This window comes from Ursus maritimus, unplaced genomic scaffold (assembly GCF_017311325.1).
Source record: "Ursus maritimus isolate PB19 unplaced genomic scaffold, ASM1731132v1 scaffold_24, whole genome shotgun sequence".
Lineage (NCBI taxonomy): Eukaryota > Metazoa > Chordata > Mammalia > Carnivora > Ursidae > Ursus > Ursus maritimus.
Genome location: NW_024424897.1, coordinates 4132431 through 4156273, shown reverse-complemented (window position 1 = coordinate 4156273; position 23843 = coordinate 4132431). Strand labels below are relative to the sequence as shown.

General features: G+C 46.2%; 1 protein-coding gene across 1 annotated transcript in view; it reads left to right on the top strand.

Annotated features, from left to right (window-relative positions):
* The window catches only part of TNRC6C (trinucleotide repeat containing adaptor 6C), a 99803-nt gene that overhangs the window by 4946 nt on the left and 71014 nt on the right, over nt 1-23843 (top strand). The window contains exon 3 of the mRNA XM_008693809.2: nt 15038-15364. Within this exon, the coding sequence (XP_008692031.2) occupies nt 15038-15364 (327 nt within the window). The remainder of the gene's footprint in view (nt 1-15037; nt 15365-23843) is intronic.

The following is a 23843-nucleotide window of genomic DNA, read 5'->3' as shown; positions in this document are numbered from 1 at the left end:
CTGGCACACGGTAAACTACATGTATTTAAAGAGAACAGTTTAGTAAGTCTTGGTATGTGCGCACCTGTGAAACCATCCCTACAATCAAGGCAGTAATCCATCGCTCCTGGAAGTCTCCCCGCACCCCTACCAACCCACTTCTCAGGCCCTCCCCACCTTCATCGGTCCATAGGCAGCACTGATCTGCTTCCTGTCACTACAGAAGGTTTTATTTTCTAGACTCCATTTAGATCAATGGGACCACGCAGGATGCACTCTTGGCTTCTTCCACTCGGAGTAATGCTTTTGAGGTTCATCCCTGTCGTGTGTATCAGCAGTTCACTCCCTTTTATTGCTGAGCGGGGTTCCGTGGTTTGTGTGTATCACAGTTGTTTGTGCCTTACCTGATCATGGACATCTGCGTTCTCGTTTTTAGCTCTTGTGAATAAAGCGTCTATGAACTTTGGTATACAAGTCTCCGTATAGATACGTGCTTTGCTTTTTTTATGGTAAATATGTAGGAGTAGAATGGCTGGGTCTTAGGGTAGATGTATGTTTAACCTTCCAAGAAACTGCAAAACCTTTTCAAAGTGGTTATACCACTTCCCAGTGCTACATCCTTACCTATGCGTGGAAGATCAGTCTTGATCCCTGTAGCCATTCTGATAGGCTTGTGGCCATCTCTCATGTGCTTTTGATTCACGTTTCTGTAATGGCTGATAGTGGTAATGTTATTCTCATGTGCTTTTTTGCTGTGTATCTTTGGCGAATATTCAAATATTTTGCTACTTTTTAAAAAGTTGAGTTATGTGCTTTCTTGTTCCAGATTGGTTTCTAATACTACATTGACCTCTACAGTTAGGCAGAAAGACTCGTCATTGCAGCTTAGCTTCCTTCATGCTCCATCATTTCCCTGTCTCTTCATGTGCGCAGCTATTTGTAATATAGTAATTGCAGAAAATACACACTTTTAACTGCGATCACATTTTGTCTCACTTTTAACACACCTACTAAAGATTACATTAATAAGTGAGCTGTTAGTCATGTTTTGCTATCTAGAGTTGTCAAGTTAGTTCATTAATTAAGTAAACAATTAACAAATATCTATCAGACAGCAGAGATAAGCTCCCTGTTCTCAAAGAGGTGTATTAGTAGGGAGAGTTAGCTATATAAGCAAATTAATGCACTAAAATGTTCTGGGGATTGTGATTTATTTATCCCACATCTTCTACCTGAAAGTATTTAAGTACATTCACTTCTGTTCGCTGTTTATGTCCCTATAAGAAAATATGTCCTGTTTTTTTGTTACTTTTGTTATTGTTGTTTTAAAGATTTTATTTATTTATTTGACTGAGAGAGAGACAGCCAGTGAGAGAGGGAACACAAGCAGGGGGAGTGGGAGAGGAAGAAGCAGGCTCCCAGTGGAGCAGGGAGCCCGATGTGGGGCTCTATCCCAGGACCCTGGGATCACGCCCTGAGACAAAGGCAGACACTTAATGACTGAGCTACCCAGACACCCCAAAAGATGTCCTGTTTTTAAAAATAAGTGAGAAGACAGGGAAAGGCAAAAACTGCTTTAGAATGAGATGAATGCATGCTAGAGTTGGCCACTTTCCCTGTTGTCCCCAAGTTAGCCATGAAAATGAGATGGGAGGGGGGGTGCCTTATCCCACCCGTTCTGAATGTACCCACTAGGCCAGTAGAATTGAGCACTCTTAACAGCCTATCCTACCAAAAAAAGGAGTTGAAACTGGAGAGTTGGAGGGCAGGGACACCAGCTCATAGAGTCCATCTTAGGACTTTAGATTTGACCTTTTAGACCAGAGGGAGCCACTGGAGATTTTAAGTGGGAGAGTGACTTCATGAGATTTATATTTTAGAAAGATCATGGAACATGCCAGATTGAAGATGCATCAGACAGTTGGAGAGGGAACTGGATGCAGCCAGTGCAGTTAGGCCACTACACACTTCACACTCCAGATGACAGCTTCATGGCGAGGGTGGACAGGAAGGGTCATGTGGTAGAGCCGGCAGAACTGGAGACTCATTTGATCCAGCAGATATTTATCGAACACCTGTTTGCCTGGCACTGTTCACTATGGGGAGAAAAAGATTAAAAGAAACAGATATGCTTTGCACCCTCTTGCAACTTCGAGTCTTATGGGGAATGGGCAGAAACATCAATCATGAAGCTGTGTGTGTCATTACTGACTGGGATGACTACTGTGAAGGAAAGGAATGTTGTCTAATGAGAGGGTAGAACAGAAGAACTGGAACCAGGCTGTAATGAGCGAAGGCATCCCGAGCGATGCTGAATCAAGGTCTGAAGGATGGAGAGAAGGCAGCTAGGCCAGGGAGAGTAGAGAGAGGACTTATGGGCTTCCACAATCAGAGGGGAGAGCATTTGCAAAGGCTGGGTGGCCCGTGTGGCATTCTCCAGGAACTAAACAAACAAAAAGCCGGCATAGAAGGTGAGTTGTCAGCAAGGGGGAGAATGGTGTCAGTGAGGCTAAGGTAGATGGGGACCCAACATGCACAGGGCATGTAGAGGTGAGGTGGAATATTCCTTTTTTCTTTTCTTTTCTTTTTTTTTTTTAAAGATTTTATTTATTTGACAGAGCAAGAGAGCACATGCAGGGGGAGCAGCGGAGGGAAGGGGAGAAGCAGGCTCCCCACGGAGCAGGGAGTCCAGTGTGGGGCTTGATACCAGGACTCTGGGATCATGACCCTAGCCGAAGGCAGACACTTAACCATCTGAGCCACCCAGGCACCCCTGGAATATTCCTTTTCAAAATCAAATTGCAGCATGGCCGATTTCCCTCCCATTCCCCATCCCTCTTTGACTCAATGTTGGCATAGTCTGCCTCGGGCTCCCTCTTCTGGCAGACTCTAGGATTCTGCACTTTTGGAGGACAAACAGCCCAGGATTATTGCTGTTCCACAATTTTTACATGTATTAAAGAAAACACACACAGTCCTGCCACACGAGGCAGTGTGCATGCCCTGAGGGAACACATTTCAGCCATGATTCCACTTATGCCTTCTGTGTTTCATGAGATTTAGGGTTTGCTGTTTTTCAAGAGCTTGTTCAGTTACAGATGACTGAGCGTGGGAAGAGACAAGGTCAGGCTGGAGGTGAGAAAGCTGAGAAGCTGCACTCAGTGGACTCTGTTCACACTTCGTGTCTGTCCAGTGTGTTGCCTCATTTGGGTAATATTTCCAGTTAATGTTACACATTGCAAAGATGCTAGAAAAACCAATATGTATTAGTGCTGTATTTGTTACTTGGCTTTAACATACGCTGTTATCAAAAGTTTCTTTCTATTTTGATCTTCTAAATCTGCCGGCTGTGGCTTAAAAGAACTTAGAAATATTTGCCTGTATAAATAGTACCTTTTTTTAGAGTAGAAGAATCCAAGGACCAAAACAAAGTAATCTTCTAATAAAATGATTCTTACTGTTAGTAGTCATTACTAAAGTAAATTTACTTTAACATTCATATTATCCAGTCTGATGTACTAAGAGTAGCATTTAATTTAATTTCATGCTTTAGAGAGGTAACTGTAGTACATTAGAATAGAAAACATCTCTGAACAGCATTCTCTCATTAGCAACAGGCACTAAGATAATGTAGTTAGTAGTTAATGAGCTTGTGCTCATTTTGAGTTGAGCTCCCGAAGTTGCCATGGTGACAGATCAGCCAGAAGCCGTCAACAGAACACACAGAAGGCCACCGCGTGGTACCCCACCGGGACGCCAGTAAACAGCAGATGCCCCTCCTGCACGTAGCCGTAGCCGTCGCCGTCGCCGTCTTCCGCTCGCCTCTTGGGGTTCTGAGGAGCCTCTTGCCGCAGCGCTGGCTGCTGTGTAGGCTGCAGAAGAGATGGTAGTAATGAGACTCTCCCTTGGAATCACGGATTATAGCACTGGAAAACAGTCCTCTTTTATATATGTTCAAGTAAATGTAAATTTTAAATTTTAAGAAACTCTGAAACTTTGAGTATATATTCTGAAATCAGCTAGAATTAATGCATGATTTTTGAATATTTCTCTTCTGTCATCGTGTGGTATTTGTACAGAAGAGAAATTTTATGTTTTTATCATACAGAAACTTCTACTTCTTAACTTCTAAGAATTCACCAGTTAAAGAACATCATTGTTCTAATGTCTCACCTACGGATGCAGTTGGAGGGCTAATGAGGAAACTGTATTAAATTTATACACTAATTATAAGATGCATGCAGATATCAGAAATAAGACATGTTAACATGTCCCTCTAGGTTGGCATTTATCTATGAAGAGTTACTTTTGAAATACACTGTTGCATGCCTACCTGTCAGTGTGCTTTAGGCTTATTGTGGTAGCCCGTGAGATTCTGACGGAGGGCATGTGTAAGTAAGTCCCATTACGGTAAATGCCATTACAAGGAAACCGTTGTTGAATATCTAGGTCATGACCACACACCATGATGTTGTCTAGGTGAGTGAAAGAGCTGAATATATTACTTGCTAAAAAAGGATCTGTGCTCTTAATCAGAGTTTAGTTGAAGTGTATAGAAACCAGTCGAGCTTTTTGTAAGTACAGAGAATTGAGTGCTTATAAAACCATTGTGAGGACAGAGGGAGGGGAGCACACCCTAGGCTGGGCCTCTAGAAATGATTCCCCACAGAATTATCCCAAATCACTGCTCCCTGGGAAAGAATCAGGAGGCCTCACTGGCACTGTTGACTTCAAGAGCACAGTGTCACCGCTGCAGCCCAGTGATCGGGAAGCTGCCATCAGCACTGTCCCTCACCACCACTAAGGCAGTGATTGGGAACTAGGACCCTGCACAGAAACGTCAACCGTTTCCAGGGCTGTGCTTACAGTCAGTGTGGGGGCAGCAGACAGAGAGCAGCCACAGCTGAGGCCCCCTTGCAGCTTGGAACCAGACCACTGTCAGCCCCACCCCTGGTGTGCGTGTTGGGGAGTGGGGGGCAGGGAGAGATAACTTTGACTACTGCTTTGAAACATTTTTTAAAACGATGGGATGGATGACTTCTCATTAACTTCTGTATAGTGTTTGACACTTTCCAGATGGTGGAAATGTGAGACCCAAATTAAGGGGGGAGGTTTAGGGCCAGACTAGAGATCTAATCCTCCAGCCCCGAGTACAGCTGTCAGTATCTGTGCTAAGTTACCACGGTCTCTTCTGTCAGAGTCTCTGCTTTCCTGCCTCCCTTCTTTAGTTAGTTCACTAATTGCAGTTCATGTCACGTGACTTTGAGTTTTTGTTCATCAGCCTAAAATCCTTCCCATTGCCTGAGAGAAGAGGAGTGAGGAGGATTATTAAGGCTGGCCAAGACTGTTGACCAAACTTCAGTAAAGCTCCTAGACCATCGCCTAGGCCTGTCCATGCACTTCCTTCTAAAATCCAGTTTTAGCAAGAACCCTGCTAAGTCACTTTCACCAGACACCCCCCCCCCACCGCCTTTCCAGATATCTGACCAAGTTCCTCATCCTCCGCTGGCCCCCGGGTGATGCCTGACACCCCGGCCTGCCTTCAGCCAGAATCCTGCTAGGTCAGTTTAGTCAGAAGCCCCCTTACCCACGACGTTTCCTCTTAGTGATTTTCCATCTGCTGCCCTGCTCTTGCTCCCTGGCTATAACTCCCCGTCTGTCCCCGCTGCACTTGGAGTCGAACCCTATCTCTCTCCCCCACTGTAAATCCCAGCGCATGGACCCTACGCCCCTCAGCCCGTCAAGAGGGTCCTGGATGGAGCTGCCTCACCATCCTTAACAAGTGTCCTTGCGTGTTTTTTCTTTACTGTAATAAACACTTATAGTGCACTTACTATGTGCTAGACATTGTTCTGAACAGTTCTTTACGTATATTAACATTCACTCCTCAGAGAGCCTTCTCAGTAAGGTACTCTTACCCCCGTTTTTACCGCCCACTTACCCACATTTTACAGATGGCACAACTGAGTGACAGGTTAAGTAACGTACCCAGGGTCACCAGCCAGTATGGGGCAGAGCTGACATGTAAACCCCAAGTCCGTGCCCATAGCCACCACACTGCATCTGTAGAGAGGTGTGTGGGAATGACAAAGCTCGAGTTGCTCCTCGGGAGGGTCTCTTCAGAGTATATAGTCCGGGAGGGGGAGGGTCAGGGAAGGGGAGGGGAAGATGGGACTTTGGTGGAATCGGTGACATTTTATTTCTTAAGCTGGAGATTGGGTACATGAAGGTTTGTTGATTATTTGGACTTTATGCCTTTTTGTACATCTTAAGTATTTCCAAATAAAATTTTTGAAAGATTTTATTTACTTGACAGAGCACACGCACACAAGCAGGGAGAGTGGCAGGGAGGGGGAGGAGGAGAAGCAGGCTCCCCGCAGAGCAGGGGATCACCACCTGAGCCAAAGGCAGACACTTAACAGACTGAGCCACCCAGGCACCCTTCCAAATACATTTTTAAAGAAAAGAATGTTTTGGTAGTATGACTTGGGTAATAAGATGGAAATGTCTTGGTGCACTGGGCACCTGTGCTCTCTGCTCTGTTAAGTCCCTGGTGAGGAAGGGAAGGTGGACCTTGATAGGAACCTAACATCCCAAGGGTCCCCCCGCCAGATTCGTGGAGTGGAGCAAGGAGGGGGGGTGCTGCTGTGGGCCGTGGCTACCTTGTTGTTTCCTTACCTGTGAAGGTGACAAGGGGCAAGCAGACAGGACCCCCTGGCTCTAGAGCCTGCACAGACGGGCTCTTGATCAAGGTCACGTGCTTGTTGAGTTTAAACAGCAGTGAAAGAGTATGTCAACTGTCCATGAACTTGTAATCAGAGGAGCCTGTTCCTGGAGAACTTCTTCCTGAAACCGGAGGCTCCAGACTTCTCTGTGTGCTACAGCCAGAACAGGAACACCCCAGGGGCTCTCCAGCTATTGGCCACCAGGTGGATTCCAAAACCCTTACAAAGCCTATGCCTGCCTCTCCAGCCTCAGGCCCAGCGGCTCTCCGTTGAGGCACCAAGCTCCAGCCACACTGGCGTTGTTTCAGCCCTTGACAGCACAAAAGCTCCTTCTCAGGCCAGGACCTTCCCCACACTGTGCCGGCTGGTGGGTGTGAGCTCGCAGAGCCTACATACGCACACGAGCTTGGGTGTGCGTGCACACACTTCATCTGGCTGGCGGTGCTCCAGGCCCGGCCTTACTGTCACTTCCTCTCCGGAGTTAGCTTCTTTGTCCCACTGTTACTCTTGTCATGCTTACCCCAACGAGTACGTGTGTGTTTGTGGAGTCATAATCTCTTACTAGATTATAAACTACAAGGACAGGAACCATGTTTTCCACAGTATACCGAATGTCTGGCACGAAATTGGTATCCATTGACTAGGACCTAAATAAATACAGAGAGGGTACATGAGGGTACAGACACACTCGGGGGGTAAAAAGAATGCTAGGCAGCGAAAGCGAGCGGACAGAGATTTGACCCCTGACTCACTGTGCCCTGCTTTCCTGGTTTTCCAGAGCATCTCACCTCTGCGGCTGCATATCTCACTATGCGGCCTTTTCTTTCCTTCTTGCCCTGCTGAGATGTGAGCTCCATGGGCGGGAGTCTGCCTTTTCTGTTCTCAGGCATCCGCCCGAGCGTCCAGAACAGCGGCTGGCTCTAGGAGGGCTTAGTGTGTGTGTGCGTGCGTGTGTGTGCGTGCACACGTGCACGCGCATGCACAAGAGATGGCCTCCACCTGGGTCGCCTGCACATCCGTGTTGTGCATGCAGGGAGCTGGCTGGTATCAGTTACAATAAGGGAATTTTGGCAGACCACGTTAGATTATCAGAGGGATTCTTGCCGGCAGTGGGGTCTTGGAGCAGCATTGGTAGGTGGTAGGTCTCATCATTCCCTGAGCGTGCAGCGTTGGGCAGTCCGCAGACCACAGTGGAGGTTGGGATGGTGCAAAGGTGTGGGTGGCAGAGGGGAAGGCCAGGGGCCTGGGGAGGCGGGGAACTGAATCTCAGATGCTGAGATGCGGAGACCAGTGGGATAAAAGTTAAGGAAGCTGGGTCAACAATGGAGGCTCCTGCTCTAGGTCTTCTAGTATCAGAGTTTGAAGAGGCGCTCCTTCTAAAGCCGCCCTCTGGAGTCCTGAAGAGCCAGTCTGAACTTCCTGTCCATACCATAGCCTGCTGTTTTGGGGGAGAGCAGTGTGGGAATTTCGCAGTTGTGTGGGCCCTGTTGTGACTGTGCCCTTCGAAAATTGTAACTGAAAGCAGAAAATTATTTTAAAGAAGCCTTGGTTTCTCAGAGGGTGGTTTCATGTCTGCGTTTTCCCCAGCAGGTGTCACTGTCATTTAAAAGGAAAGGGGAGAGTTTACTGGGGAGAGGAGAGCCCAGTGAGAGTTGGCCCACACGCCGAAGTTACCTGGCTGCTGTCTTCATGTTCTCTAAGTCAGTGACCTGTTGACGGTCCCTGAATAAAATCAGGCTGAAATTCCCACAGCCTGCCTGTGTTCTGCTCTGTTAAAACAATGATGTGTAGGATAGACTCGTCTGTGAGCCTCTGTTGTTTGAGGGATAGGCTTGGACACAGGTGAGTTTGAGACGAGCAGTGTCACTAGGACTTGGATACCCTATTTCTTTGGGCAGCGAGAGATTGAGAAATTTGTATCTGAAGAGAGCAGATGGCTGGTCAGAAACTGCCCATTTGGTTTATCTATATTATATGAACAGATCCAATTTTGAGATCCTCCGCTTACCGGTTGAGATTACGTGAGTTAGCTGCTAGTGTTCAAAGATCTGAAAAATACTGGTTTACACCAGAGAAGCTTTGTCGCTCTCTCATATAAAAGAGGCCAGAGGCACAGCTCGACAGGGTCAGAATTCTTGGTTCCTTCTCCCTCATGACTCTGCTGAGTGAGGCTTCTCTTCCCTTTCCTTCAGACTTTTCCTACAAAGGACCAGATAGCAACTGTTTTAGACTTTGCTGGCCTTGGATGGTCTTTGTCACATAGTCCTCATTGCTCTTTCCCCACCTTTCAAAAATGTGAGAAACATTTAGTTGCCCTGCCCTACACAGCCCTCTCCCCTTCAGAGGGGAGACTGGTTTGGGACTCTTTGACTCTTCAAATGAGGCTGTAAAAGTGACCACACATCATGTAGTGCAGACAACACGAGGAAAATGGAATATTCCGTATTCAGATATCTTAGGATTGGTGCTTTATATTCCGAACTAGTTACCTATTGATAACATTCATTTATTATGCTTCTTCAAAACCAGCCACTGATAGCATTCGTCATGTTAGACTTCTTCATTTCTGTAGCACGAATTCATTTTCCTCTAAATAGTTTGAAGAGAAACAGCCTGTGTTTGTCCCCTGATCTTCTTGAGAAGATGACAGCCGTGTAGTGGAAGAGCACGGGCTGGGGCTCAGAGACGAGGCTCCCAGCGCATCTTGGTCAGCTCACTTGGGCCCTGGGGGTCTGTGTGGAGGAGGGTGGGACAGGGTGATTTCTTAGGTCCCTGATGGTTGTTTCCATCAGGTTTTGAGTGCAGGCAGGTTTTCTGCATTTCCATTCTTTGAAAAGGCTGGGTGACAGACGGAAGTACTTGACTGATGGTAGCTGGCCTCCAGTGTCAGTTATTACAAGACATGAGGGTTTTCCTTAGCAAGGGGTAGGTAGAACTCTGTAGCTTACTGATAGTTCTGTTTGCTTATTCTGTGCTTCCTGCTTTTCCTCCTCTTCCTCCTTTTCTTCTGCTGCTGCTTCTTTTGAATTTTTTAGTAAACCAATTATGTTTATACTCCGGGTTTCCTAAGAAGCAAGGGCCAGGTCTAGAGTAAAACCTTTGGGCCAGATACATTAAAATGTGTAATAAAGTGAAATGATATCATGCTGATCACATATTTTTATTTTTTAAAAAAGGATTTTTTTTTTAAGATTTTTTTTTATTTATTTATTCGACAGAGATAGAGACAGCCAGCGAGAGAGGAAACACAAGCAGGGGGAATGGGAGAGGAAGAAGCAGGCTCATAGCGGAGGAGCCTGATGTGGGGCTCGATCCCACAACGCCGGGATCACGCCCTGAGCTGAAGGCAGACGCCCAACCGCTGTGCCACCCAGGCGCCCCTTAAAAAAGGATTTTATTTATTTAGAGAGAGTGTGAGCTGGGGGAGGGGCAAAGGGAGAGGGAGAGAGAGAATCACAAGCAGACTCCACACTGAGCGCGGAGACTAACTTGGGGCTCGATCCCATGACCCCAAGATCATGCCCCAAGCTGAAATCAAGAGTCGGTAGCTTAACTGACTGAGCCACCCAGGTGCCCCCATGCCAATCACATATTTTTAAGTAAATTCAGTGGTGGTGTTTCCCGATCAGATGTACTTCTGCCTTGCTCTCAATTTTATTTTCAAAGTTGTAATGGAAAGTTGCTATTGTGAGAGGGGCAGCAAGTTTGCTTCTCTGTTTTTTGTCATTTTAATTAATAGATTTGGGTTTTTTTTTTTAATCAAAGTGTAATTAGTGTTCTGTTAGTTTTCAGGTGTACAGTATAGTGAGTCAACAATTCCATACCTTACTCAGTGCTCATCATGCTGAGTGAGCTCCTGATCCCTTCTCCATCCTACCCATCCCCCACCTCCCGCCCCTCTGGGAACCACCACTTTGTGTTCTGTATTTAAGAGTCTGTTTCTTTGTTTGTCTCTTTTTTTTTCTTTGTTTATTCATTTGTTTTGTTTCTTGAATTCCACGTATGAGTGAACCATATGGTATTTGTTTTTCTCTGACTGACTTCTTTCACTTAGCATTATGCCTTCTAGGTCCACATTGTCACAAATGGCAAGATCTCATTCTTTACTGTGGCTGAGTAATATTCCAGTGGTGTGTGTGTGTGTGTGTGTGTGTGTGTGTACGTACCACATCTTCTTTATCTGTTCATTTATCAGTGAACACTGGGGCTGCTTCCATATCTTAGCTATTGTAAATAATGCTGCAGCAAACTTAGGGGTTCATATATCTTTTCAAGTTAGTGTTTTCATTTTCTTTGGGTAAATCCCAGTAGTGGAATTACTGGATCATACAGTCATTCTGTTTTTAATTTTTTTTTTTTTTTAAGAGAGAGGGAGAAGGGGAGGGAGAAAGAGAATCTTAAGCAGGCTCGATGCCCAGTGTGGAGTCCAAAATGGGGCTCAGTATCACCACGCTGAGATCATGACCTGAAATCAAGAGTCAGACGCTTAACTGACTGAGCCACCCAAATGCCCCTATTTTTAATTTTTTGAGTAACATCCATACTCTTTTCTACAGTGGCTGCACGAGTTTGCGTTCCCACCAACAGTGCACAAGAGTTCCTAATAGACTTTGGTTTTTAGAGCAGTTTTTGGTTTATGGAAAGGCTGAGCAGAAAGTATAGAGAGTTCCCACAGTACTTCTCCCCGCAACTAACACATCCTCAGTTTCTCCCATTATGAACTTCGGCCTTGGTGGGGTGCATTTGTTACAATCAATGAACCAATAGTGATACATTATTGTTAATTAAAGTCCACAGTTTAGGGGCGCCTGGGTGGCACAGCGGTTAAGCTCCTGCCTTCGGCTCAGGGCGTGATCCCGGCATTATGGGATCGAGCCCCACATCAGGCTCCTCCGCTATGAGCCTGCTTCTTCCTCTCCCACTCCCCCTGCTTGTGTTCCCTCTCTCGCTGGCTATCTCTGTCAAATAAATAAATAAAATCTTTAAAAAATAAAAAATAAAGTCCACAGTTTACATTTGAGTTAACTTCGTATTACATAGTTCTAAGGGGTTTTGACAAATGCTAATGTCATATAGCCACAATTAAAGTATCATACCGATTTACTGCCCTGAATGTCCCCTGTGCTCTACCTCTTTCTCCCTCCCCAAGCCCTTGTCAATCACTGATGATTTTACTATCTCCATAGTTTTGCCTTTTCCACAATATAGTGGGAATCATAGACTAGGAAGCCTTTTCGGATTGGCTTCTTTTACTTGGTAGTATGCCTGTAAGATTCCTTCATTTTTTGTCAGGGCTTGATAACTCATTTCTTTTTAAATGTGAATTTTCCATTGTACAGATGTACCAGTTCCTTTATCCATCACGCCTAGAAGGACATCTCAGTTGCTTCCCATTTTGGGCAACTAGCAATAAAACTGCCCTACACACGCCTGTGAAGGTTTGTGTAGATAGAAGTTTTCGACTCCTTGGGTTAAATACTTAGGAACTTCTGCAGTTTTAATCAGCTAAAGGCCAATGTCAGAAAAAAATATATTTGAAACCTCCTATGTTTAAAAATTAACCTATAATAGGTTTTATAGCTTTTTTTAAGAAAAAGGGATAGAATGGATGTTCATCTCCTATGCTTTTGAGTTGAAGGTGAATAACCATCAAATCTAAGTAAATTATAAAAAATCTTCCACCGTCTGTAGCAAGGCCAGGGAACTAGGAGCGGAGCACAGCAGAACCTGAGGAAGAGAAACTCCGTGCACTCGGAAGGGGTAGCCATCACAGAACCGACACCGTGTGCCACGTCCTTTGTTCTTCCCTCAGAAAATCCTAGGCTTTCAGAGTTGGAAGGAACCGGAGGGAGTCAGCCGGTCTCAACCTTTCATTTCCCAGTGAGGAGACCAAGCCGCAGGCATAGGAAACCACCCGACCAGGACTGTGCACACAATCAGTGGGAACTGGCCTGGAATCCAGGCCTTCAGTTTTCCAGTCTAGTATTTTTTCTGCTTTACCAATTACTTTCTTTATATTCTGCTATTTCTGCGTTTCTCTTTAACTTCAGAGTGTGTGTTTGAGAAAAAGTCAAGCCCTTTAACGTTTGTTGAGCACTTACTGTGTGCCAGGCACCGTGCTGACGTCAAATGCAGCCTCTCGGGGAGACGGCCAACTAGAAAGCAGTGTGTGGTGCTGAGCACTGGCGCACATACGGGGCACTGGGAACGTGGGGAGGGGCGGAACCGGGGGGCAGGGGGGACTGAGAAGTGACATTTAATCTGATAATTAAAGAATGACTAGGAATCACCATGTCTTCTTGAATCTGATATATTATCAGTTATGCATTATTTTATATACTGCTTAGAATAAATACTGCCAGTTAAACTGATACATACGTCATCAATTATAGGATGCATCTCAATTTCAGAAATGTTAAAATGTGCAGAGCTGTGTATGAAAATTGATGAGACATAGTAGTTAGGTGGAAGAGGGGAGAATAGTGGTCCCTGAAGAGAGAGGTTCGGCATAGTGAAGTTAGCAGGCGGGTCTAGAAAAGTGGGGATTAGGGACAGCTACCTGCTCAGGACTGTGAACTGTATCCTGAGGGGCTGGGAAGCTTCCAGGGGTTTTAGCCAGGAGGAGATGTGTACCTCAGGACCACGCCGGCTGCAGTAGGTGAAGGATTAGAAGCAGACATGCTCTTGTAGTGTCCAGACGAGGAATAACGGTGCTCCAGGCTCTGGTTGGTGCAATAGGAATGGAAACAGGCGGATGAGCTTGAGGGATACTTGCGAGGCATATTTAAGATAAGGTAGAAATGTCAAGGTTCGGTGGTTAGTTGGAGGTAGGTTGGGCAGGATTAAGGGCAGAGTCAAGGATGGAGCCCAGGTTTCCGACTCGGGGCCATCTGCCAGGAGAGTGATAGCAGAACTCGAAAGAAGAGGGAGTGAGGAAACCAGTGAGTATGGGGACACTCTGATTTTGAAGTGCCTGTAAGACATGCAGATGTCCATCTTCGGTAGCCGTTCGGTCTTGCATCGTGGCCACAGGGTTGATGAGTAAAGCTGTGGGAGTAGACTGGGTGAGCATCTGCAGCAAAACCTTAAGGAACAGCAAAAGAGGAAGGCTGCCGCAGGGAATGGGAAGGAATAGCTGTAGAGGCCAGTGGGAATCCAAGCAAGGACTTTCAGAGTCACGGAGGCCGAGGAGGAGAGTGTCTCAGGATGGCCAAAGTGACTATCGCTGCTAAAGACAACGGAGAGGTTGGGGCGCCTGGCTAGCTCAGTCCGTTAAGCGTCCCAACTCTTGATTTCTGTTCAGGTCATGATCTCAGGGTCCTGGGATTGAGCCCCGCATCAGGCTCCCTGCTAAGCAGGGAGCCTGCTTCTCTCTCTCCCTCTGACACCTCCCCCCCCCCGCCGCCGCCAGCTCATGTGTGCACGCGCTCGCTCTCTCTCTCAAATAAATAAATGAAATCTTTTTTTTTTTTTTAATAAAAGGTAAATGTAATCCCCTGGATATTCATGTTTCAGGTTCAAGATGGGAACGACGTTTGAGCCTCAGATTCTTTGCATTTGATGTGTCTGTGCTCCCTTACAAATGCAGGCTTACTACTAAAATCACCTTCGCATTTGGCATGCTTAGTAGTAGTACGGTCCTGTCAGGGCTACCACTCAGCTCTCCTGCTCCTCCTTTCTGTTGAAATTACTGTGGAACTTTTGTTTATGCAACACTCAGATGGCATTTTGGCTTTCACTTAATGCAAATGCATCGTTTGCAAGTTAGCCCACCTGTGTTCTTTTCCAGCAAATCTGGAGTGGAGTGTAATAGTGCTATAGATAGCATCAGCACAAATGCTTTAATCGGATAACGCAGAAGGCACGTGTGTGTGTGTGTGTGTGTGTGTGTGTGGTCATCAGAATTAAAATAAAAATATATATAAATTGATGGGCATCTAAGATCCCTTAATTTGAGAAAACACTGGCCAAGAGCCGTGGTTCTCAGAGTGTGGTCCGGGGACTGCCAGCATCAGATCAGTCACCTGGGAACGTGTTGAGTCGAGTCTGATGTAAGCAGAAGTGTGAACTGCTGTGAACTGCTGCTCTAACTTAACTGAATCACCCATTTTACGGATGAGGCAACTGTGGGCCAAAACGTGCTGCTCAGAATTGCAGTTAGTTTCTAAGAAAACTGGGTCTCGAACCTGAACCTCTGGACTTTAGTCCGTTTCTGTTTCCAGAGCACTACATTGTCATTTCTTTCTCAGTTTTTATTTTGCTTTCTTTGGTTTGGGTTGGGTTTTAAGAAGTGTTACTAAAGTTTTGGGTTCTTGTCATTTTGTTCCTTATAGTGCCAGAACCTACTAAGACCTGTTCAAGCCAGCCCCAACCTGCCGGTACCAGTACCAGCACTTCCACCAGCACTCTGTCCAGCAGCAGCAATGGCAAACGTGTGTCTGCCAGCAGCCAGCAGCCAGCTGCATCCCGTTACCTGCCTCGTGAGGTGCCTCCACGCTTCCGCCAGCAAGAACAGAAGCAGCTGTTAAAGAGAGGTCAGCCATTGCCTACAGGGGCTCTGACCAGTGTGAGCCCGACCCAGGGTGCTGGGCCTGCAGGGGTAAGCCCTCCTCCCCTCCCTGGAGCCGGAGCACAGCAGCATCCCAGTAAGCTCCAACCAGGTAAAAACACATAAAATGAGGCATTCCTTTTATCCGAGAACCATTGTGCTATTTTCAACTTTGCTGTCCTGTGATACAGATAGACATATTTTGGTCCCTATTCACTATATGCATATAATGGAGTGAGCTAGCTAGCTAGATGGTAGATAGATTCATTTCAGTTGAATTTTATTTTTTTTAAAGATTTTTTTATTTATTTGAGAGAGAGAGCACAAGCAGGGGGAGGGGCAGAGGGAAAGGGAGAAGCAAGTCTCCCCACTGAGCAGGGAGCCCGATGCAGAATCCAATCCCAGGCCCCCGGGATCATGACCTGAATCAAAGGCAGATGCCTAACTGACAGGCACCCAGGCGCCCCTCAATTGAATTTTAAAGTTGGGTTCTGTTTCCTCCTATTTCTGTAATTTTTTTTTTAAGATTTTATTTATTTATTTGACACAGAGGGAAACAGCCAGCGAGAGAGGGAGCACAAGCAGGGGGAGTGGGAGAGGAAGAAGCAGGCTCTCAGCGGAGGAGCCCGATACAGGGCTCGATCCCAGAACGCCAGGATCACGCCCTGAGCCGAAGGCAGACGCTTAACGACTGAGCCACCCAGGCGCCCCTCCTATTTTTGTATTTTATTTCTCATGTTTTCTTTTTTTTTTAAAGATTTTATTTATTTATTCGACAGAGATAGAGACAGCCAGCGAGAGAGGGAACACAAGCAGGGGGAGTGGGAGAGGAAGAAGCAGGCTCATAGTGGAGGAGCCTGATGTGGGGCTTGATCCCATAACGCCGGGATCACACCCTGAGCCGAAGGCAGATGCTTAACCGCTGTGCCACCCAGGCGCCCCTATTTCTCATGTTTTCTGATGGCATTAGCTCCTTCAGCTAAGTTCATTTCTCACCAGAAACTAGAGGTCTGCACAAGAGCGCATGTGCGTCTGTCAAGGCAGATGCTGTAGAATCCTGCAGTGAGAGCTCTTCCTAAAACCTTGCTGCCCGTTTCCAAGGCCATCCCGTGACTGTGCCTGCTATCTGTGAGGAGCTCACGGCGCTTTACCGGGAGTGTGTGCTTCTAACTGTCACTTGTTCAGACACCTCGAGCCAAACCTGCCAGATCTCATGCTCAGCCCCTGCGTGTCTGGGGTTCTGATCCCCTGCTTCTTGCTGGCATCCTTGCCTGCAGTTGGACACCAGCTTTCTCTTGGCTCCTGAGAGAAATCACCATTTGTTCATTTACTTTCCAGCTCCTAGACTGCTAACAGCTCTCCTCTCCTGTCCTCTCTCCCTTCTTCCCATCTTCTTGACCTTACTGATGGACTCGTACTTTAAACAATTTCTTTACCAAAGTTTTAGAGAAATTTTTGGAAGAGAGCAGAGTACATGTGTTCAACTGCTGTGTTTCTCTGTTATTTTCTTAAATCGTTCCATTTCCAGTGATTTCACAGTCAGCACTGGTGCTAGCATGGACACCGTGTTTGCTGGTGGTAGTGAGACTCAGGCCTGTAACTAGAGAAGCAAGGAGGCTTCTTACATTAGATCAGGATTTAAACGAAACTTTCCACAAGTTATATTAATATTTTCTTTCATGGGCTGCTTTCTAACATAGAGAGTAATTCCAACATGGCTTGCGAGTATTAATAGTAGTATTTCTTAAAAAGTTGACTTTGTGGTATATTTGAAACAAATATTTTTAGACAGCTTGGCCATGTGTCTTTAAATAGTCTGAACTCTCATCTGCTAAATTCCTGGTAGAGGGGATGTAGGTCAGTGGTTGTTAGCAAAAAGCAAGGAAGAAAAAGAAATTATCAAATATAGTCATTGACCAAGAATATAGTCCCGTCCATTTCACCGCAAGCAGTTGTTATCAAACACAGTTACTTTCTACACTGAAACATGGTCGTCAGGAAAATCTTAACACAGACAAGGAGTGTATAGTCATCCCTAAATAGCTTGGTGTTTTAACTTCAGATGCTTGTTTTGAAAAGCTGGAAAAGAACGGTAACAACCCTGCTTTTTTCAAGCCTTATCCCACTGATACGTGATTAGTTGGCAGTACCGCATCAGAGTTCCCATCAAATGCTGTTAGTGCGGGACATTACCAGGACCTTCCTAGATAAGTAGGAAAATAAGGAATTGCTCCAAATTTGGGGATTGAAAATAATATTCTTTATTAAAATATTTGTCTCTATAACTATCCTCCGGAAAGCTATGTCTAGTTTATTTTAGTTTTAAAATATATATGGGGGGGTGGAGACTAAATCAGCATTTTCTGTATAAACATCTCAGAAAATGGAATCGATCTATATTTTATTAATAAAATAAGAAATGATTGATTTTTGGCTCCCAAACAAAAGTCTTCATTTTATACCAGTTTCATCTCTTTTCCCAACAGTTGCTGGTATCACAGCCAGATAAGCCTTTGTAACTGATTCATGTCCTGCCTTCCTCGTTCCTATTGCACAGTCTCGCTTTCTCCACCTGGCTGTCAAGACAGCCTTGTCTAGTCAGCGTTTTCCTTTCTCTTCCACTTGGCCTACTTTCCATTCTACCAGCACTGTTTCCTCGCTGTGTCACAAGTACACCTGGCTCAGTGTCATCTGTCCCAGTACTTGCACGCACCTGATGGCTTCCCCCTTCCTTTCTGTCCAGGTCATCATGGCCCTGCCCCACGAAGCCCCTTCCGTGCTTCCGCTTTCTGCTCCTCTTGCTGCAGGAATGTGCTCAGTCTGCAGATACAACTTCACCTTCATTGCACACTGTGCAGCCGACATTGTTTGCTGATCAGTTGTAAGTCTTAGCTCTCGATTAAATTGAAAGTATCCTATAAAGAAAGTGTCTCACTTTCCTATGTTATGGAAACCAAAGGAAACCATGGAAATACCCACAACATAGTGGGGTGGAAAGAGCTCTGCACTGGGGGAGGAAGTCCTGGCAACTATAGCACTGGTCACACCCCCAGCTAGAATTTCATTCTCTCCAAAATCAGAGGTCTGAACCTCTCAGGACCTCTGATCTCTAAGGTCTCTTCCCTTTAGTTTCTGAGTCAAACACTGTTCCAAAGAGCTTGTTTGATTTTGTCCGTGGAGGCGTTGCAGGACTCCGTCCCGTGATTTTTGGGAGTCAGCACAGGGATTGCAGGGGGGCAGCAGTGCGCGTGGAGGCAGCATGGCTGAGGGGTCAGGAGACACGGTGGTGGAGCCACGGCCTAATAAAGTTTCCAGACCCATGACCTCCTGTGTGACTTTGGCCAAGTCACTTTCACGGCCTCTAGAGTCCTCACCTGTGACGTGAAGGGGATTCCTACTCTGCAGGACGCTAAGGGCAAGATATTTGTTTGGTACTCAGCAGAGGGCCTTGTATACAGTAAGTGCTCCATAAGTGCATCAAATATGTGCCATCTTTGAAATGCCATTATGGAGCAGCAGTTGTTTCTTAAACTTGCAAAATTTTTAAATGAGTAAAATTCCTCAACAGTGCAGTAAAGCTTTCTCGTCCTAGGGACACCTGGGTGGCTCAGTCAGTTAAGCTTCTGCCTTTGGCTCAGGTCATGATCCCAGGGTTCTGGGATCGAGCCCCACATCGGGCTCTCTGCTCAGTGGGGAGCCTGCTTCTCCCTCTCCCTCTGCCTGCCGCTCCCCCTGCTTGTGTTCTCTCTCTCTTTTCTTAAAAAAAGAAAAACAAAAAAAAACTCTCTCGTCTTTCTCTGAAATGTACATTTTGAAATTTCAGCTGTCTTTCCTAGAGTTGAAGCATCTTGTGAACTTTTCTTTTTCATGGTGCAAGTTACTTACTGAATTCATATCCAGGTGAAATCCGGAAGAGTAGCCACATTTTCTTGCTACATTGAAACTTTTCTGGATACTGCTTCAAGTAAAAGCTTATATAATTTTTTTGAAGTAATACATAGATTGTCATTGACTTTGATTCTGGGTAAGCAGGTTTATACCCCTGTAGCCACACCTGCATTAAAACAAAAAAATGCAGTTTCGCTCATGATTCCATTTCTCTGACAATAAGGTTAAGTTAAAAAGTAAGAATGTCTGGTCACTGAACTAATATTGAATTACCCAGGCTGGGAGCAGGTAAGTGACTCATCCTTAAGATTTTATCTGCCTGCCATTTCTCATGAAAAGAAAAATGGAAAGGGATTATTTCAGCCCAGCACATAAATTTATTTTTTCCCAAGTGTATCAGTATGTGGACACTTCCCCCCCACCAAAGGTTTAGTGTGATTGGCAAAGATTAAAGAAGGTTAAATATCCCTGGAAGGAATCGGTAGACTTTGAATCACCTTTATCATAGCTTTAAGAAGTTATGTAGTGCAGGGGCGCCTGCTTCTTCCTCTCCCACTCCCCCTGCTTGTGTTCCCTCTCTCGCTGGCTGTCTCTATCTCTGTCGAATAAATAAATAAAATCTTAAAAAAAAAAAAAGTTATGTAGTGCAAACCTGCTAAAATTAATGAGCATCGCGGTTCCCTCCCATCTAATTGCGGGGCCGTTTGCCTTACTTCCTCCTCCCTGTGGAGGGGGTTGTCGCAGTGTTTGCTGCAGTAAGGGAAAGCGAGCTTGTCCACCGCAGTACCCAGAAAGCACTGACAGATGCCAGTGAGCAGTGTAGGTGTAGAAACGGGAACGTGTGTGAAGAATTGAAAACTGAAGTCATGGGGGCGCCTGGGTGGCTCAGTCGTTAAGCGTCTGCCTTCAGCTCAGGGCGTGATCCCAGCGTTCTGGGATCGAGCCCCACATCGGGCTCCTCCACTGGGAGCCTGCTTCTTCCTCTCCCACTCCCCCTGCTTGTGTTCCCTCTCTCACTGCCTGTCTCTCTCTCTGTCAAATAAATAAATAAAATCTTAAAAAAAAGAAAAAAAAAAAAGAAAAAAGAAAACTGAAGTCATACTTGTTTTAGCCCAGCGAGCGTAAATACGTTTTCTATACTGTTACGTAAGGCAGTGGCAGCATATGGAGGGAGACCCAGCCTGACAGTCATTTTTGTATTCGTTCTTACCCTTTATGTCCCACATGCTTTTGAAAAGCATGTAAGTCAGTAGATCGGTCTGGCTTTTATAAAGTTTTGTTATGATTCACCTTGTAATTTACAGTAATCTGTCAAAGTTGTTCATATGGAAAAATTGCAATGCCAGTTTTTGCCATTTTTTGACAAGCCGATACACTAGCTTGATAATTTCGCACTGTCTCTTTCCTCTGGTTACGCCATCGGAATGCTTGGGCATCAGGCCCACACACAGCATGCACCGCTCGGACAGGGGAGGAGAGGCTAACCTGCCAGAACTGTGGTCTCCTCAAACATGTCTGCATTAAGTCACCGAGCAAAACATTTATTGAATGCCTACTAAGTATAGGGATACATAGTCATGCCTAAGTGGGTTGGGGTGCCACTAAGAGATAACTGTGGGGGGCCACATGCCCATTAACCCAGACCGAGGATGGGGGGCTACCACGGAAGGCTTTCCCATGGAGGCGACTCGAGCTGAGTTTTGGATTAGCCGTGAAAGGCAGGTGGTAGAGCAGCCTGCGTGGGCGATGCAGGTGGTTCAGTGTGGCTGGGGGCAGAGAGCAGGGGGCACTAAGAGGAGATGGGGCTGGAAAGGTAGCTGTTAGCATTACTAAGTAACATGATAAACTAGCACAGAAACTTACTGTGACAACCTGGTCACGTTAAATTCATATTCAGAGCTATCCCAGCACATTGCTTTTGGAACTTGGTAGGCTAATTCTGAAGTTCATCTAGAAGAGTAAAGGTGCATAAATAGAACAGTCAAGAAAAATAAAAAAAAAAATAATGAGCTATCAAATAGACCTATGATCCTCCAGTAATTAATTACAACTGCGTGTTATTGGGGCAAGAGTAAACAAATAAATTGATGAGATGCACTGGAGGGACTGGGGAACGAACACACACACACACACTCTCTCTCTCTCTCTCTCTCTCTCTCTCTCTCTGAGGTTTAGGTTAGTATGGCGTGGCCTCCCAAACTACTGGGAAAGTGGCAGTTCCGTCAACACAGTGCTAGAAAACCACACACAAAACAAACGTGAAAACTGTCGGAGGTGACACAGGAGAACATTTCCAGATCGTGGCCTGATTTCCAGATCGTGGCCTGAAATTTTCTCTTAAGCAAGAAGCGGTGAAGAGAAGGCTGACAATGTTGAGTGTGTAAAAGTTACAGCCTTTTGTACAAGCCCATAAATGAAACCTGAGAGGAAATACCAAGCCTTCCTATAAATCAACAAGGAAAAAAACAGGCCAATAGGAGAATGGGCAAAAAATGTGGGCAGGCAGATAGATCATAAAGGCACTACAAATGCATCCTCACCATTTTGAGAGAGAGTATTATTTGTGACCAGAGGAGAAATAAATGAAAATGAAAACAACAGTGATAGACCATTTTTCACTTACCAAACTGCCAGAACTTGAAAATCTATTGTAATACCAGCGGTACTGTTGATTGAGTGCTTACTATGTGCTAGAACCAAGTGCTTCACACATGTTAATTTTTTAGTCTTCACAGCAAGACTCTAGAACAACTCCACCTGAGTGGTGAGGGCATGGGAAGGGGCAACTCCGAGTTGCTGCAGGTAGGGCTGTAACTAGTGCAGCCGCTAGGGAGGGCAGTTTGGTAGAATTTATAAAAATTTTAGGTTGTCCTATCTCCTACCCAGCTATTCTTTTTATTTTGTTTATTTATTTTTTAAGTAGGCTCCATACCTGGCTTGGAGCCCAACGCAAGGCTTGAATTCACAACCCTGAGATTAAGACCTGAGCTGAGATCAAGAGTCAGGGGGTTAACGGACTGAGCCACCCAGGCACCCCTCCTGACCCAGATTCTAACTGGGAATACATCTCTTTTGCCCACCCAGTCTCTACTGCTCAGCAATTATCGCTTGCCATGTGGCATGAGCTAGTGGTAGGTGAGTTGAGAATGTCAAGAGTGTCAACTGTTGTCTCTTTGAAACAGTTACAAATGTAGGGAACATTATTGACTTTCCAGTGGCTGACATGGTGCTTTGCCATGTGGAGATAATGACCTGTGTTTGCAAACCAGTTGAACTTCTGCGGGGTCTCAGGTCTTCCATCACTGGCAGTATCCAAAGAGACATACTCACGAGTTGTCAGGGCTAGAGAGGAGCTCCTGCAAAATGAGATGGAGAGGCCAGGGTTCCTCCCAGCCCCAGTCCAGGCTCCCTATTTAAGCAACATTTGTTTTGAAATAAAACATTGGCCTTCTGAAAAAAATAATGCAGGGGAAAATGGATTTTTAAATTCATGTGTAAATTTGGAGGGGAGCCCATTTAGCCACTTGGCAGATACTTGTAACTGGTAAGATAGGTAGTAGTAGATAAGTGTAGAGAATCACACGATTCGGGTTCCAGAAAAATGTCATTTTGTCATGTGATTTTCTAGGCTGACTATGTTCTTGCAAGTCTGCTGCGTAGCTCTAGCTCCAAACACTTGAGAGCTTTTATTTCAAAAAAAAAAAAAAAAACTCTTTTTCATTGTGCTAAAGGCAGAACAATGTATTGTTTTGGTGGCTGCTTTGTACATTTATAAACAGAGGCTTTGATTAATATGCAGTGGGGTAGTGTTTGCTACTTAGATCTTTTTTAGATAGAGGCAGGAAAGTAATTAGGAAGTTGGACACTTGCCAGTTTACATATGGGGCTCGTTTAGAATATTCTCGCCAGTGTTGGTATGCCAAATGTTTCAGGGTTGTTTAGGAGAAGCGAGAAGCAAGAAGGAACGTACAACAAAGGCAGTATGAAAGAGCAGCATTGATTCGCATGCAGCCAGTAGGCACTGTGCCGTTATTCTTTTGGCTGACTTTCAGGACAACAGAAGAGGGGCCCTGGCGCTCCCTGTAGCTGGTCCTGAAGTGCAAACGTTGGTGACAATCGAAAGAATTTAAAGAAGAAGGAAGATCGGTTTAGTGTCAGCTGCAATTAGATAATCAGAGCTTTCAAATCCCCTCCGTGGACACCTCCCCCTCGCTGAAGGGGATGAATCGGATACCTCCCGGAGCGGAAAGGGCACAGCCGGCCCCTGCCCCGCGGGCGCCCGCAGGTTGCCGGGGCGCAGGCCGGCGCGGGAGTCCGCTGGCGGCGCCACAGCGGGAGGCTCCTGCGGCGCGCGGCCGACATGGTGGAGCTGCGCGCCCCGGCCGGCTCGCCAGGTAGCGTCTCCCGGGGCTCCGGCGGCCCCTGCCCGCAGGTACCCCACCCCTGGCGGCGCGGAGCAGGAGAGGAAGCGCGGCGGCGGGGGCGGCGGCTCTGCACCCCGGGTCCTTGGCCGCGGCTCCGACTGAAGAAGATGGCGTCTTGGAAGGGAGCCGCCGGCCAGCGCTGTGCGGCAGCTCCGCCGCCTCGGCGACCACGACCCTGACCGTGACCGTGACCGCCGCTCTCCCCGCCGCTCTCCCCCGCCTCGCCAGCTCTCCGCGCGCCCTCCCCAAGTGCCAAGCAGCGCCTTCTGCCCCCCCCCC